This window comes from Acinonyx jubatus, chromosome E3, assembly GCF_027475565.1.
Source record: "Acinonyx jubatus isolate Ajub_Pintada_27869175 chromosome E3, VMU_Ajub_asm_v1.0, whole genome shotgun sequence".
In the NCBI taxonomy this organism is placed as follows: domain Eukaryota; kingdom Metazoa; phylum Chordata; class Mammalia; order Carnivora; family Felidae; genus Acinonyx; species Acinonyx jubatus.
In genome coordinates, this window is record NC_069398.1 from 31103155 (window position 1) to 31117481 (window position 14327).

Consider the following 14327-nt stretch of genomic DNA (forward strand, 5'->3'; position numbering starts at 1 on the left):
AATTGTCTCTATTTACAGATGATATGATTTTATACATAGAAAATCCTAAATACTCTACCAAAAAACTGATAGGTCTCATCAATGAATCCAGTAAAGTAGCAGGATATAAAATTAACATACAAAAATCAATAGGGTTGCTATATACTAACAATGAATTGTCAGGAAAAGAAAGAAAATGATCCCATTTATAATACCATCAAAAACAATAAAATACTTAGGAATAAATTTAACCAAGAGGTCAAAGATCTCTGAGTACTTTGAGACTGGTGAAGGAAACTGAAGACAAAGATAAATGGAAATGTATCCCACATTCATGGATTGGAAAAATTAATACTGTTAAGATGTCAATACTATCAAAAATCATCTATAGATTCAATGCAATCCCTACCAAGATTCCAATGGCATTTTTAACAGCAGTAGAAAAAAATAGCTCTAAAATTTAAATTTTTTAATGTTTATTATTTTGAGAGAGCATGAGCGGGTGAGAGCAGAGAGAGACAGGGAGACAGAATCCGAAGCAGGCTTCAGGCTCTGAGCTGTCAGCACAGAGCCTGACATGGGGCTCAAACCCACGGACCATGATTAGCTCTAAAATGTATTTGGAACCACAAGAGATGCCAAAGCAATCTCAAGAAAGAAAAACTAAGCAGGAGGCATCATACTTCCTGATTTGAAGCTATGCTATACAGTATAGTAATCGTAATAGTATGGTACTGGCATATAAACAGACACATAGACCAATGGAAGAGAATCAAGAGCCCAGAAATAAACCAGTATGTAGAGTCAGTACTTGACAAGGAAGCCAAGAATGTTCAATGAAGAGAAGATAGTCTCTTCAATAAGTGGTGCTGGGAAAATTGGACATTTACATACAAAGAATGAAACTAAATTTTTAATTTCTTTTTAACGTTTATTTATTTTTGAGACAGAGAAAGACAGAGCATGAGCAGGGGAGGGTCAGAGAGAGAGGGAGACACAGAATCTGAAACAGGCTCCAGGCTCTGAGCTGTCAGCCCAGAGCCCGATGCGGGGCTCGAACTCACAGACTGCGAGATTGTGACCTGAGCCAAAGTTGGACGCCCAACCGACTGAGCCACCCAGGCGCCCCATAAACTAAATTTTTAAAAATTATTTAAAAATTTAAATATAAGTTTAGAAACCATAAAACTGCCAGAAGAAAACACAGGGAGAAAAGTTCCTTGACATGGGTCTTGGCAAGGACTTCTTGGATATGATGCCTAAAGTACAGGCAACATAATGAGAAATAGACCACTAGGATGACATCAAACTCAGCTAATGCACAAAATGAAAAGGCAACCTATGCAATAGGAAAAAAAAATACTTGCAAACCATATATCTGATAAGGGCTGCGAGTCCAAAATATATAAAGAACTCCTACAACTCAACAGAAAAAAAAAAATAGACGAAGCATCTGCATAGACATATTTCCAAAGAAGATGTAGGAGTGGCCAACGGGTACATGAAAAAATGCCCAACATTATTCATCATCAGGGAAATGCAAGTCAAAACCACAGTGAGAAGTCACCTCATACCTGTTAGAATGGCTAGCATCGAAGAGACCAGAGGTAACACATGCTGGCAAGGACGGGTAGAGAGTGGAACCCTTGTACACTGTTGGAGGGAATGTAAATTGGTACAATCACTGGGGAAAACCATACGGAGGTTCCTCATAAAATTCAAAACAGAAGTACCACATAACCCCACAATTCCGCTCCTGGGAATATAGCCAAAGGAAGACACTATGTGGAAGAGATGTCTGCGCCCCCACGCTCACTGCGGCCTCATTTGCAATAGCCAAGACATGGGAACAACCGAAGTGTCCAGTGGAAAAACGGATAAAGAAGCTGTGGTAATAGACACAATGGAATTTTATTCATTCGTTAAAAAGGAGGAAACCCTGCCATTTGTAACAACCTGGATGGACCTTGAGGGCATTATGCTCAGTGAAATAAGCCAGCCAGAGAGAAAGACAAATGCTGTATGCTCCTACTTACCCGTAGAATTAAAAACAAAACAAGAAACTCATCGAAAAAGAGACCAGACTTGTGGCTACCAGAGGCTGGGGATGGGGATAAGGAGGATTGGATGAAGGTGGTCAAAAGTCAGTCAACTTCCGGTTGAAAGGTAAGTACTAAGACGTGATATACATCATGACAACTATAGTCAGCCCTGCCATATGATACAGAAGAAAACTGTTAAGAGAGTAGATCCCAAGAATTCTCATCACAAGGAAAAACAAATTTTTTTTCTTTTTATCAGTTATCCACACGAGGTGACGGATGTTAACAAAACGTACTTTGGCGATCATTTCCCAATATACGTATGTCAAATCGTTACACCGTATACCTGAAATTTCGGCAGCATCGTAAATCACATCTCAGTCACACAGGAAAAAAATATAAAGGCAAAGAGAAAAAACTCAGCAAGATCAGGCCTTGAAAGTAAACTTTGTTAAGCGGGTGTCAGGATTGGAAGTGGCCCTGGCAGCCTAATTACATTCTAAAAAGACGCTTGTATGTTTTTATCAACTTTATATTATTTACGAGTGACAGTTTGCAAACATTAGCGTTCAATAATGAAACTACTCACCATTTTGAGGTAAAAAAAAGGTTAGGCCTTTTCCTGGAGATTTAAAATTCAATTGGGAAATTCTTTCATCACTCAGAGACTTCCTGATCTTGGGCTTTTACATAAAAACAAAAAATCATAAAGCAAAATATGATCTCTGCATCATTGTGGACCCAAACTAATTTTCTGCATTATAAGTAATTAGAAAGTTATTAACAAAGCCATTCTTTTTAAACTAACAAAACTATTTCTGGGGCACTCGGGTGGCTCAGTCGGTTAAGTGTCCAACTCTCAGTTGCGGCTCAGGTCACGATCTCACGGTTTCGTGAGTTTGAGCCCCATATTGGGCTGTGCACTGATGGTACGGAACCTGCTTGGGATTCTCTCTCTCCTCTCTCTGCCCCTCCCCTACTCACGCTGTCTCTGTCTCTCTCAAAATAAACAAACTTAAAAACAATAGGCTATTTCTAATTTTAACCTGCATTAAACATTGCTACTTATACAATTAAGGAAATGAATAACAGATTTATTGTATCCATTAAAAAGTTCTTCCTAAGAAACCAGACTTCAAAGTCTTCCCTGGGTCTGTTGGGAAGGGGTTTACTATGTACCGTTAACTGTACCTATGTTCAGATATTGACGGTGTTAGTTACCATATATATATATATGCTGTTCACACCCACATGTCTGCCTCCACATAGATCTGGCCCTTGAACTCTGGACTTGTGTCTCCATCTGTACCACTTGGACGTCTGCTCCGGCACCTTAAGCCAAGGTGTCCAAAACCAGCGCCCTAATTTTGCCCCCAAATTCCTGTCCCCCGCCCCAGCCTTGTCCTTCACGGCAAATGGCAACCACATCTTCCAGTCCTTTGGGCCAAAAAGCTTTGAATCATTCTTTCGTCATCTCTCCCTCTCAGACTTCACAGCCTTCCACAGGCCTGCACATAATTCCAAGAGCTTCCTTACTGGTTCGTCAACAGTGAAGCCCCGGCGGGCCTACTGATCCTGTGCCCCGGGGCCCTCCCATCCCGCTCAGAATGAAAGCCAGGTCCTCACGACGGCCAGTGCCCTCCTGGTCCAGCCTGCTGCCTCGCTGAACTCACGTGCCCGGACCCCTCCCGTGCAGTTGCACTGACTGCTACGCTTTCCTTTCAAAAACCCAAATATGCTTCCACCTTGGGGCCTCGCCCAGACCAGTCTTCCTCCCGATGATCACATGCTTTGCTTCCTCACTTCCTCGTTGCATGCTCAAATGTCGCTTCATCAGAAGACCCGTCACCACCTCTCCGTGTCACTCAATCTCCACCACATCGCTCACGCCTCATGTGAGGAAGTGTAGCACTGTGGTCCTGGGTGCGCATTCTGGAGGCGGACTGCCTGCATAAAGACTCCCAGGTGCACTCCCTACTGGTTCCGTGGCTGCGGGCAGGTTACCTAACCTTCCAGCACCGGGGCTCCCTCCCAGAGATAGTAAGAGTACCCGATGGGGGTTGGGAGTATTAATTGAGCTCAGACTGGGAAGTGAGCACACCTGGTAAATACCCCAGGAGCCTTGGCCGTAACTACCACTCACTTGTCTCCCTCCACTCGCTGGAATGGCAAGTCTACGAGAGTTCAGGCTCTCGCTTCCCGGCAGATCACCAGTGTACAGAGAGTGCTCGTCACACAGGAGGCACACGAAGCTTACTGATACTGCAAGCAGGTAACCGTTGTTATGAGGTTGGTTGTAAATATGAACCTCTGGGGGCGCCTGGGTGGCTCAGTCGGTTAAGCGTCTGACTTTGGCTCAGGTCATGATCCCACAGTTCGTGGGTTCCAGCCCCACATTGGGCTCTGTGCTGACAGCTCAGAGTTTGGAGCCTGCTTCAGATTCTGTGTCTCCCTGTCTCTCTGCTCCTCCCCTTTTCGCTCTCTCTCTGTCAAAAATAAACACTTAAAAGAAAACTAAGACAACAACAACAAACCTCTGATTTCCTCATTTTGCTGAGGTCAAGCATGGGTCCTAGCTTGCTTGAAGAGGACTTGGTGCTGCTGTCCTGCAGATCAGATTCCTGGCTTGTTCCTACACTTGAACTCCTGTGCTGGATGTTCTGAGCAAGGACAAACACGTAAGAGGATTTTTGGTTGCCGTGGAGACACGCACGCGATTTTAACAAAGTATAGTTTACAGGTCAGCGACACCCACAGTGTACTACTTGATGATTTTTGACATGTCCACCACCTGTGAAACGCTCCCCTCAGCCAACACAGTGAACATATCCCATCACCCACAGGTGTCCTGTGCCCCTTAGGAATCCAACCCCCCTTCCCTCATCGTCACCGATCTGCTGTCCCTACGGATTACTTTGCACTTTCTAGAATTTTATGTAATTTGAATCACAACAGGATGTACCTTTTTTTTTGGTTTGGCTTCTTTCACCCAGCATAATTTTGATTCATCCTTGTTGTATCCTCTATCATGAGTTATTTCATCACCGAGTCATACTCCATCGTGCGGACATAATAGGATTTAGCTTGTTGGACATTTGGAATGACTTACTGAAGACCAGAAGTGAACGTGATCAGATGGTTTCTGAGGACGATCCCTAGACCAGTGTTCGCACTCGTTTACTGGAGTGCGAGTGATGCCATCCATGAAATCATGGACGAAACTAAGGTGGATGTTTGTCTCCCTCAGAGCAGAGCCCCAGACTCAGACTGTGGCCCATGACAAGGCTCCCAGATGACCTGGAGATGCCATCAGTCATATCCTCAAGCCGGAGGAGGAATATCTACTTGGTGGGATGGACTGTGAGGTGGAGTGGAACATGAAGCAAGCTCTTAGCACACGAGGAGTCCGAGATACATCAGGGGATTTCTGAGAAGTCACCCTTTACGCAACAAATGATGATCTTGTACGTGTGGCTCTAAAGAGTTACCCAGCTGTGAGGTTCCACTGGCCCCCAAGATTCTCCCTGTGGGTCCAAATGAACGGCTCGAAAATCAGAAACCCTCTAAGCCTACTTGGCCTGACACCCCCACCCAAAACCAGTCTGTGTCAATCTGCCCCAGCAGCTGGAGCCTTCGGTAGGTTGCTGGAGCTGCCCTGATCCGCTGAGGTCTTGCGGTCGAGTCTCGTGTCCAGCAGGCCTGACGTGTGAGCTGGCCCCATCCTCAGGGACCCACCTGGTATCTTATGCACACTCAGGAGATATTTCTTAGCGACTTCACTCTGGGACAGGCTCTCCACTCTTGTAAATGCCAGACTGCATAACAACACACTTCGTAACAAAATACCTCAGGCGTTCTAAGCCTCCTGGTCTGCCCAGTGTTTTATTGGCCACGCTGACCTTCTTGTAGGACATCTCCACTAATGTGGCTAGGAGCCTAGGCCCCTGGATCATGACCAGGGAACACGTTTTTCCCTAACTTAAAGAAAAAGGCAATACACATTCTTTCAAAATGTGAAAGGGGGTCTTAGGTCTTCTCTTCAGTCTTAACGTTATTTCCTGAAGGGTTACAAAAGCCCAAGATAGTTTTGATGGCACTTTAGCCATTCCGGAATGAAACCATTCCTCGCACTGTAGATTCTAAACTATTATTACCTGACGGGGGCTTCCATGTTTGTTTCCAGGCAAGTCGTCATTCAGAAAATTCAAGTAGGATTTAGTCATTTGGTCAGTAACAGAGATGAGTGCAAAGCTTAAGAGAGCTTCAAAGAACTCCAGGAAGACCAGCTGAAATATAAGAACATACAAAGGGGCTCACTCATTCTGACCCACCCTGAGGTGGACCAGTGATCCATGTGGCTATTGGCTTCTGTCTCCAGAGAAAGCCACTTCATTCAGCGCTCAAGTGTCGTGGGTGCACACCGAATGGAAATAAAAACTATGATATTTAAAAGGCTATGCATGGGACGCCTGGGTGGCTCAGTCAGTTAAGCATCCAACTTTGGCTCAGGTCATGATCCCACGGTTCGTGAGTTCGAGCCCCGCATCGGGCTCTGTGCTGACAGCTCAGAGCCTGGATCCTGCTTCAGATTCTGTGTCTCCCTCTCACTCTGTCCCTCCCCTGCTCGTGCTCTGTCTCATTCAAAAATAAATTAAATTTAAATTTAAAAGTAAAAGACTGTGTGTTCTATTGGTAGATTTGTTAAGTCACTTTTCTATTAGAAGCATTTTATTTTATATTCACTAATCGAGGACGTTTTCTTTATTTTTTAACATTTATTCATTTTTGAGAAACAGAGACAGAGACAGAGCATAAGTGAGGGAGGGACAAGGAGAGAGGGAGACACAGAATACCAAGCAGGCTCCAGGCTCCGAGCTGTCAGCACAGAGCCTGACGTGGGGCTTGAACCCATCAACTGTGAGGTCATCACCTGAGCCACAGTTGGATGCTCAACTGACTAAGCCGCCCTGGTGCCCCGAGGACAGTCATTTTCAAAAGGGTTCCTTTTTTGTTGAACAAAAATTGAGGGAAGTGGCATCTGGGAACCAAAGTGACAAGGGCAGGTGTAACCCACTTGGCAGCCACACCCACCCCTGCTGTGTGTGCACCTGACACCCAGGCCTGCCCCCACCTGGGCAGCACCTGCCTGCAGGGACGGCTTGCTTGGACTCTGATCGTCCACCGGTCACGTCTGCTGGTCCTGAACCCAGGGCCCTTTGAGTCTGACCCGGAACAGGTCTGCTCATTTGAACAGAGGCGCCAGGCTCAGCAGCAGTGCCCCCTAGGCCAAGAGTGTGCTGACACTTGCCCGAGGATGGGTCAAGCCGGTAAATGAGACATCTGCTTAGTTCAAGGGCTGGATGGACACTTTTAGTCTCTTGTGCCCTAATTTGACTCTTCCTGTGACCCTCCCTACCTTGCCCCTGCTCACCACCTGCCAAATTCCCCAAGTGTCCTACCAACATGTCAACCCCTATTTGCAGAGGCTCTACCATTTTGCTGAGTTGCTGAACCTCACTCAGCTTCAGTCTCTTCACCTAGAAGACGGGGTCGATACCATATGCTTTGTCGCAAGGATGGGAGGAGATAATCGGCGTGAAGGGCCTGTCTCAAGTGCTGAATCATTAGTGGCTGGGATTTGTAGCTGTTATCTTTTTATTTTTTTTAATGTTTGTTTACTTATTTTTCAGAGAGTGGTCACAAGTAGGGGAGGGGCAGAGAGAGAGACACACACAGAATCCAAAGCAGGCCCCAGGCTCGGAGCCGTCAGCACAGAGCCTGACGCGGGGCTCGAACTCACGAACTGCAAGTTCACGACTTGAGCCAAAGTCGGACGCTTAACTGACTGAGCCACCCAGGCGCCCCTGTAACTGTTAAGCAAAAGCACAGGCCAGCAGGTCCTTGCCCCACCCAGGCACCTACTGTCACCGGTCTTGAGGTGACACCAAACATCCACCTTGGAAGCAGGACCTACAAGAAGGGGTCTGCGTTCTTATTAGCTGTTCTGCTCATGCTACTCCCACATCTTTCCCAGCAGAGAGCAAACTCTGAAGACGACACCATGCCACCTGGCTGTTCTGTAAAACATCAGACGGATAAAATCTTGCCTTAGATTTGCAATCCTAGCCAACTCTGTGGGTCCCGGCTTATGTGTTTGCTTGTCAGTTTGTAGAAAACAGCCTAAAGATTTTGTTCAAGATGAAGTTATTCTCATAGGTTGGATAAGATCCAAAGGCAACTCACAAGCATCACAAGGTAGAAGTAACACAGAGGCAGGTGAGAGGTTCACACAGCATTGATGCTGGAATGACAAAGCCCTCTGGAGATGCTGGGATGTGGTGAGTGTATTTTATACATAAGAGGACATGAATTTCAAGGAATGGGGCGGGGGAGGCGAGAGGGAAGACTCTTTTGGGCTGAACTGTGTCTCCCAAAAAAAGAGTGGGGAGTCCTAACCCCCAAAACCTCAGAATGTGACCTTACTTGGTAATAATGCCTTTTTAAAATTTTTATTTTTATCAAAAAAAATTTTATGTTTATTTTTGAGAGAGACAGAGTGCAAGCAGGGGAGGGGCAGAGAGAGAGGGAGACACAGAATCCGAAGCAGGCTCCAGGCTCCGAGCCGTCAGCACAGAGCCTGACACGGGGCTCAAACCCACAAGCCATGAGATCAAAACCTGAGCTGAAGTTGGACACTCAACCGACTAAGCCACCTAAGCATCCCTGGTGATGATGTCTTTACAGATCAAGTTAAAATGAGGTCGTGAGGGTGGGGGACCCAATCCAGCATGGCCACTGTCCTTATAAGAGGGAGATTTGGACACCGAGACAGACCCATAGCGGGAAGACAACGTGAAGAGACACGGGGAGAAGATGGCCGTCTACGAGCCAAGGGGAGAGGCCTTTCCCACAGCCCCAGACGGAACCAGCTCTACCTTATTTCTGACGACTCGCTTTCAGAACTGCAGGCAGTACTTTCCTGTGACTCAAGCCCCCCCGAAACGGTGGGGTGGGGGTTAGCAAGTTCAAACGTTCTGAGGTGGGAGCCTGACAGGTGTGTTCAGGGGACAGCACAGAGGCAGCTGGGACTCAGCGGTCAGACAAGGACTCGGAAAGATGGCGCCATCAGCGTCTTGAGGGCCTTTACTCCGCGTAAGATGGGAAGCCTGGGGGTGTGAGCAGAGGAGGGACGTGACCTGATTGCTGCCCCGGGAGGTAGGAAGGTAAGAGACAAACGCAAAAGATGAGTTAGGAGCCACTGCAGCTTTCCAGGGGACCGTCGGTGGCTCAGCCGGCGCGGAAGGTGCCACATTCTGGATCCATTCTTCAGGTGGATCTCCTGAAGATGTGAATGTGGGGTAGGAGAGGAAGGAGTCGTTGTGACAATGCCCTGACAACGGAAGGGCTGAGGCCATCAGCGCCCCACTCATGGGAGGCTGAGGTACGCTGGCGGAAGACGGAGGTCACACGTTTGGGGTGTGGGACATTCTGGGCTGTGGGGAGCGTGAGGGGCCACTCCGACTCAGGCCGTCTGGGGCTAGGGAGCATGGTTTGGGTTGGAGACAGCAACGGTGGCCTTGTCTTCAGAAAGGTGGCACTTAAGATCATGAGATGAGAGGACCCTGGACTGAGTCCAGGGCACTCGGTCTTGAGTGTGGCAGAAGAGGAGGAACCTGCGAAGAAGCTGGAAAGGAGCCGGCGGTGAGGGAAGGGGAAGACCTGGGACATGGAGGGAAGAACGTGTTGGAGGTGGGAGAGACCGCGTTTCGGGGGCCATGGCAGGGCCATGGACTGGTGTACTGGGCAGGACCCCTAGGTGGGCCATCGTGGGGACCCTGGTGACCTGAACACAAATGGTTACAGCCGAGTGGAGGGAGCCACACGGACCCCACCTTTAGGACGTGTCCACGAGACACAAATGCACAGAGTAGACACTCCTGGTGGGAGGTATGGCGTATACCGAAAACACATCAACTAGTTGCCCCACTTCCGTTTGCAGAAGCAAAGACCGAGCCTGGGGAGGGAGACTTGCCCCTCGGCAAGGAGCGCTGAAAACCAAAGATACACCTAATTCACTGGAGGAGACACATGGCCCGCCAGAGAAACATACACGTGTATTAAATCGCTAAATTCTCCAAGAAATAGCATCGTACAGCTGACCCTTGAACAACACAGGTTTGAACCCCATGGGACCGCTTACATATACATCTTTTCCGACACATACAGGACAGCGGTGTAAAATGTATTCTCTCTTCCTTGATGATTTTCTTAGCGTTTTCTTTTCTCTGGCTTACTTTATTGTAAGAATACAGTGTATAATACAAAATATGTATTAATCGCCTGTGTATGTGATCGGTAAGGCTTCCAGTCCACGGCAGGCAGGTTAAGTTCTGGGGGAGTCTGAAGTTACCCCTGAATTTCTGACTGCGTGGGGGTGTCAGCATCCCCAACTCTGGTGCTGTTCAAGGATCAACTATAGTTTTATATTCTTTTGATTTCACTTCCTGATATCTGAAATATTCTTTTTTATATTAACTCTAGTTTTCTAATATAATCAAGGAGATATAGCTACATAGATACACATGAACATACATACATGTATGTATATATACACATGTATAGAGCCCTACACATATTTACATATTGGGGTCAGAATGCCTTTCAGTCTAATCTTGGTTCTTGGATTGTATCTGCTCTATTTGTGACACCTCTTGACAAACCTCAAGTTCAAAGTTGCTGTCAATGCCATCATGCATGAAAGGATTATCCTCTGCGATGACCTCCACAAATTTGGCTGGTGTCAATTCTTTATTTATCATTTTAAAGTCCTGTAAAAGAAACAACCAATTCAACTATAATTGCCTATAATTACAGATAGTTACATATTTAAAAAAAAATTTTTTAATGTTTATTTATTATTGAGAGACAGAGAGAGAGAGAGAGAGACAGAGCATGAACGGGGAAGGGACAGAGAGAGGGAGACACGGAATCCGAAGCAGGCTCCAGGCTCTGAGCTGTCGGCACAGAGCCTGACGTGGGGCTCGAACACACAGACCGTGAGATCATGACCTGAGCCGAAGTCAGACCCTTAAACTGACTGAGCCACCCAGGCACCCTGATAGTTACATATTTTTAATGTCAGTTTATATCCATATAACATTTTAAGGAGGTATTCTAGAAATGAGTATCTTTGAAACCGACCCTTTTGAAAAGCATTCTAGATTAACATTGATATTTACCTCTCTAGACCTACCCTAATTCCTCTGCAAGGAAAGTGTTTTTAGAAGCATAAACACAGGGGTGCCCAGGTAGCACAGTTGGTTAAGTGTTCGACTCTTGATCTTGGCTGAGGTCATGACCTCACCGTTTGAGGGATCAAACCCAGCGCTGACAGCGCAGAGCCTGCTCGGGATTCTCTCTCTCCCTTTCTCTCTGCCCCTCCCCGACTTGCACTGTCTCTGTCTCTCTCAAAATAAATAAATAAACTTAAAAAAAAAAAAAAAAGGCATAAACACAGGATGGAGGGTATGATGATCCGGACATGAGATATCAACCCAGCTACACAGGTGGGGAAATGCTGGACGGGGGACCGAGGAACCCCGGATGCCGTGGGCACTCAGGATGGAGACCCCTCTGGAAGTAACACTCCAGGTGGGGCTGAACACACGAAGTCTCGCTGAAAGTCTAGGTGAAGACCCTATCCGCATCAACGCTGAAAACAGGTTTGTTTGCTGAGATACTGAACCAGAGAGCATTCAGCCCAGAAAAGACCATTTTCACTAAGGTCAGTGCTGCTTTTCAGGATTAGGAGAACGTGCACCTCATAAGGCCTGGCTCCATGCTGGCCCTCCCTCCACTCCGTCCTAAGCACCATGCAAACCAGGTTCCACGTTCTTTTTTTTTTTAATGTTTATTTATCTTTGAGAGAGAGAAACAGAGTGTGAGGGAGACACATACTCAAAAGCAGGCTCCAGGTTCTGAGCTGTCAGCACAGGGCCCCACGCGGGGCTTGAACTCATGAACCACGAGATCATGACCTAGGCTGAAGTCGGACGCTTAACAGACTGAGCCACCCAGGCGCCCCAAGGCTCCTAGGTTTTAATGGAAGGATCGTGCTGACACCACTGGTCCGTCTGAACATCGCTAAAAGGGAACATTCCTGAGGCAAGGTGACAGGAAGTACACAGAACCACCTGTGGCTTTTGTCCAGGCAAGAAAAAAACCCGAATCCATACAAGCCTCTAACTGTCCTGCTTTAGTGGAAATACGGGGAAAAGTAGAACAGGGTAATCAACTCTGATAGGATGCAGCCAGCCCGAAGCGGATGTGTGACCAATCCAGAGGGACAGCTGACCTCGTGTCTTCAGTAAGGGGCCATGACAAAAGGGGGGAGTGAACGAACAGCTGGTACGATACCCCCCAAAGCTCACCTATTCCCAAAAGCTGTTTTCCTGTATTAGACACCAGGCTGCTGTCAGGTTTTCGTATACATACGACACCGTTAGACTTTTCCCTATTCCCTGTTAGTATTCGACCCTTCCCGTTTTATCATTTAACTTCCCACAGGTGTGAATTCAAACAAAAATTACCAAAAGTTGGCATGAGAATACTGTTAAACTAGGTGTTCTCGCTAACTTTTAAACTAATAACTTCTTTGGGGCGCCTGGGTGGCGCAGTTGGTTAAGTGTCCGACTTCAGCCAGGTCACGATCTCGCGGTCCGTGAGTTCGAGCCCCGCGTCGGGCTCTGGGCTGATGGCTCAGAGCCTGGAGCCTGTTTCTGATTCTGTGTCTCCCTCTCTCTCTGCCCCTCCCCCGTTCATGCTCTGTCTCTCTCTGTCCCAAAAATAAATAAACGTTGGAAAAAAAAAATTTAAACTAATAACTTCTTTAAGTTACTTTCTGATGAATAATAATTTTTGTCAATGACACTGGCGTCCCTCCCCACCCCATCTTCTGTTACACGGCAAGGTCTGCATTAGCAAAGACACTGTGGCCCCGTCGCCTGGGCCCTTCCCTCACTGGGAAGGAAGCATGTGGGGCCAGTGTTCCCAGATCCTGGAATTACTCGCTTCTGCCCAAAGAGGCCCAGTAAACATTCGTTGGCTATGGAAACCCATCCTGGATCTCACGATGTGTGTGTCGTTGCTAGAACACGTTGCCTTTCTTTAATGAAAACCCAAATGCCTGTTAATATGAAACCAGTCTTGGGACGCCTGCGTGGCTCAGTCAGTGGAGCGGCCGACTTCGGCTCAGGTCATGATCTCACAGTCCGTGAATTCGAGCCCCGCGTGGGGCTCTGTGCTGACAGCTCAGAGCCTGGAGCCTGTTTCAGATTCCGTGTCTCCCTCTCTCTCTGCCCCTCCCCTGTTCATGCTCTGTCTCTCTCTGTCTCAAAAATAAATAAAAACGTTAAAAAAAATTAAAAAATATATATATATGTGAAACCAGTCTCGGTCACGAGCGCTTACTTTCAACATCCAGAGGAAGTGTCGCACCTTCATGGATGGCTCGTGGGGAGGAGCCGCGTGCGGTCTGCAGTAAACCGTGTAAATCTCCCAGCTCTTGTTGATGTGGCTGATGGAATAGAGCATCCGCTGTTGCCCACTGAATAAATTGCCTAAAAACATAATGCAACGATAAACTGTCAAAAAAGGATTACAAAGCTACATTTTGGAAAAAGAAGCGACAGTCAATATAATGCTGCTGGTTTTGTATTTACCTTTTACGCGGCCGGCATTTGGGTGAATGTTCTCAGTCATCAGTTTGGTAAAACACAGAAAGAGTGATGGGCTTCTGTTTCTGACGAGAAAGATCTAGTCACCTCTCTGTCCAGCAGGTAGAACCTAATTCCTCTCTCCCTGAGTGTGGGGTGGATTCAGTCATTTGCTTCGAACCACGAAGGTACAGAAGGGGAGACACAGTAGGTTTATGGTAGAGCGTCATGCCTCCTGCCAGCTTCACTGAGGGATCGGGACTAATGTCACCAGTACCAAGACAGATCAACACCACGTCCCCCTGATGTGATGGGCTGCCAAGGGCATTTCACCTCCGCGCCGTTCTTGCCCCAAACCCAAGCCTCAGTGCAATGATGAAAAATATATCAGCAGACCAAAATCAAGGGACATTTTACAAGATAACTGACCAAGAGTTTTCCAAAGCGTCAAGGCCATAAAAGACAAAGTCTGAGAAATTATCACAGGTTGTAAGGACTAAGGAGAAAGGAGACAACTAAACGCAAGGAACATGGATCAGCAAAGGGACATTATTGGGAAAACCCGGGAAACCCTAATAATGTCCATGACTTA

General features: G+C 47.0%; 1 protein-coding gene across 1 annotated transcript in view; it reads right to left on the reverse strand.

Moving 5' to 3' along the window:
* Positions 1 to 14327, reverse strand: part of LOC106981222 (radial spoke head 10 homolog B-like) — a 63079-nt gene that overhangs the window by 15316 nt on the left and 33436 nt on the right. The window contains exons 13-18 of the mRNA XM_053213599.1: positions 13742 to 13821; positions 13491 to 13639; positions 10742 to 10849; positions 6176 to 6307; positions 4556 to 4681; positions 2611 to 2704 (exon numbers count right to left, since the gene is read on the reverse strand). Of these exons, the coding sequence (XP_053069574.1) occupies positions 2611 to 2704; positions 4556 to 4681; positions 6176 to 6307; positions 10742 to 10849; positions 13491 to 13639; positions 13742 to 13821 (689 nt within the window). The remainder of the gene's footprint in view (positions 1 to 2610; positions 2705 to 4555; positions 4682 to 6175; positions 6308 to 10741; positions 10850 to 13490; positions 13640 to 13741; positions 13822 to 14327) is intronic.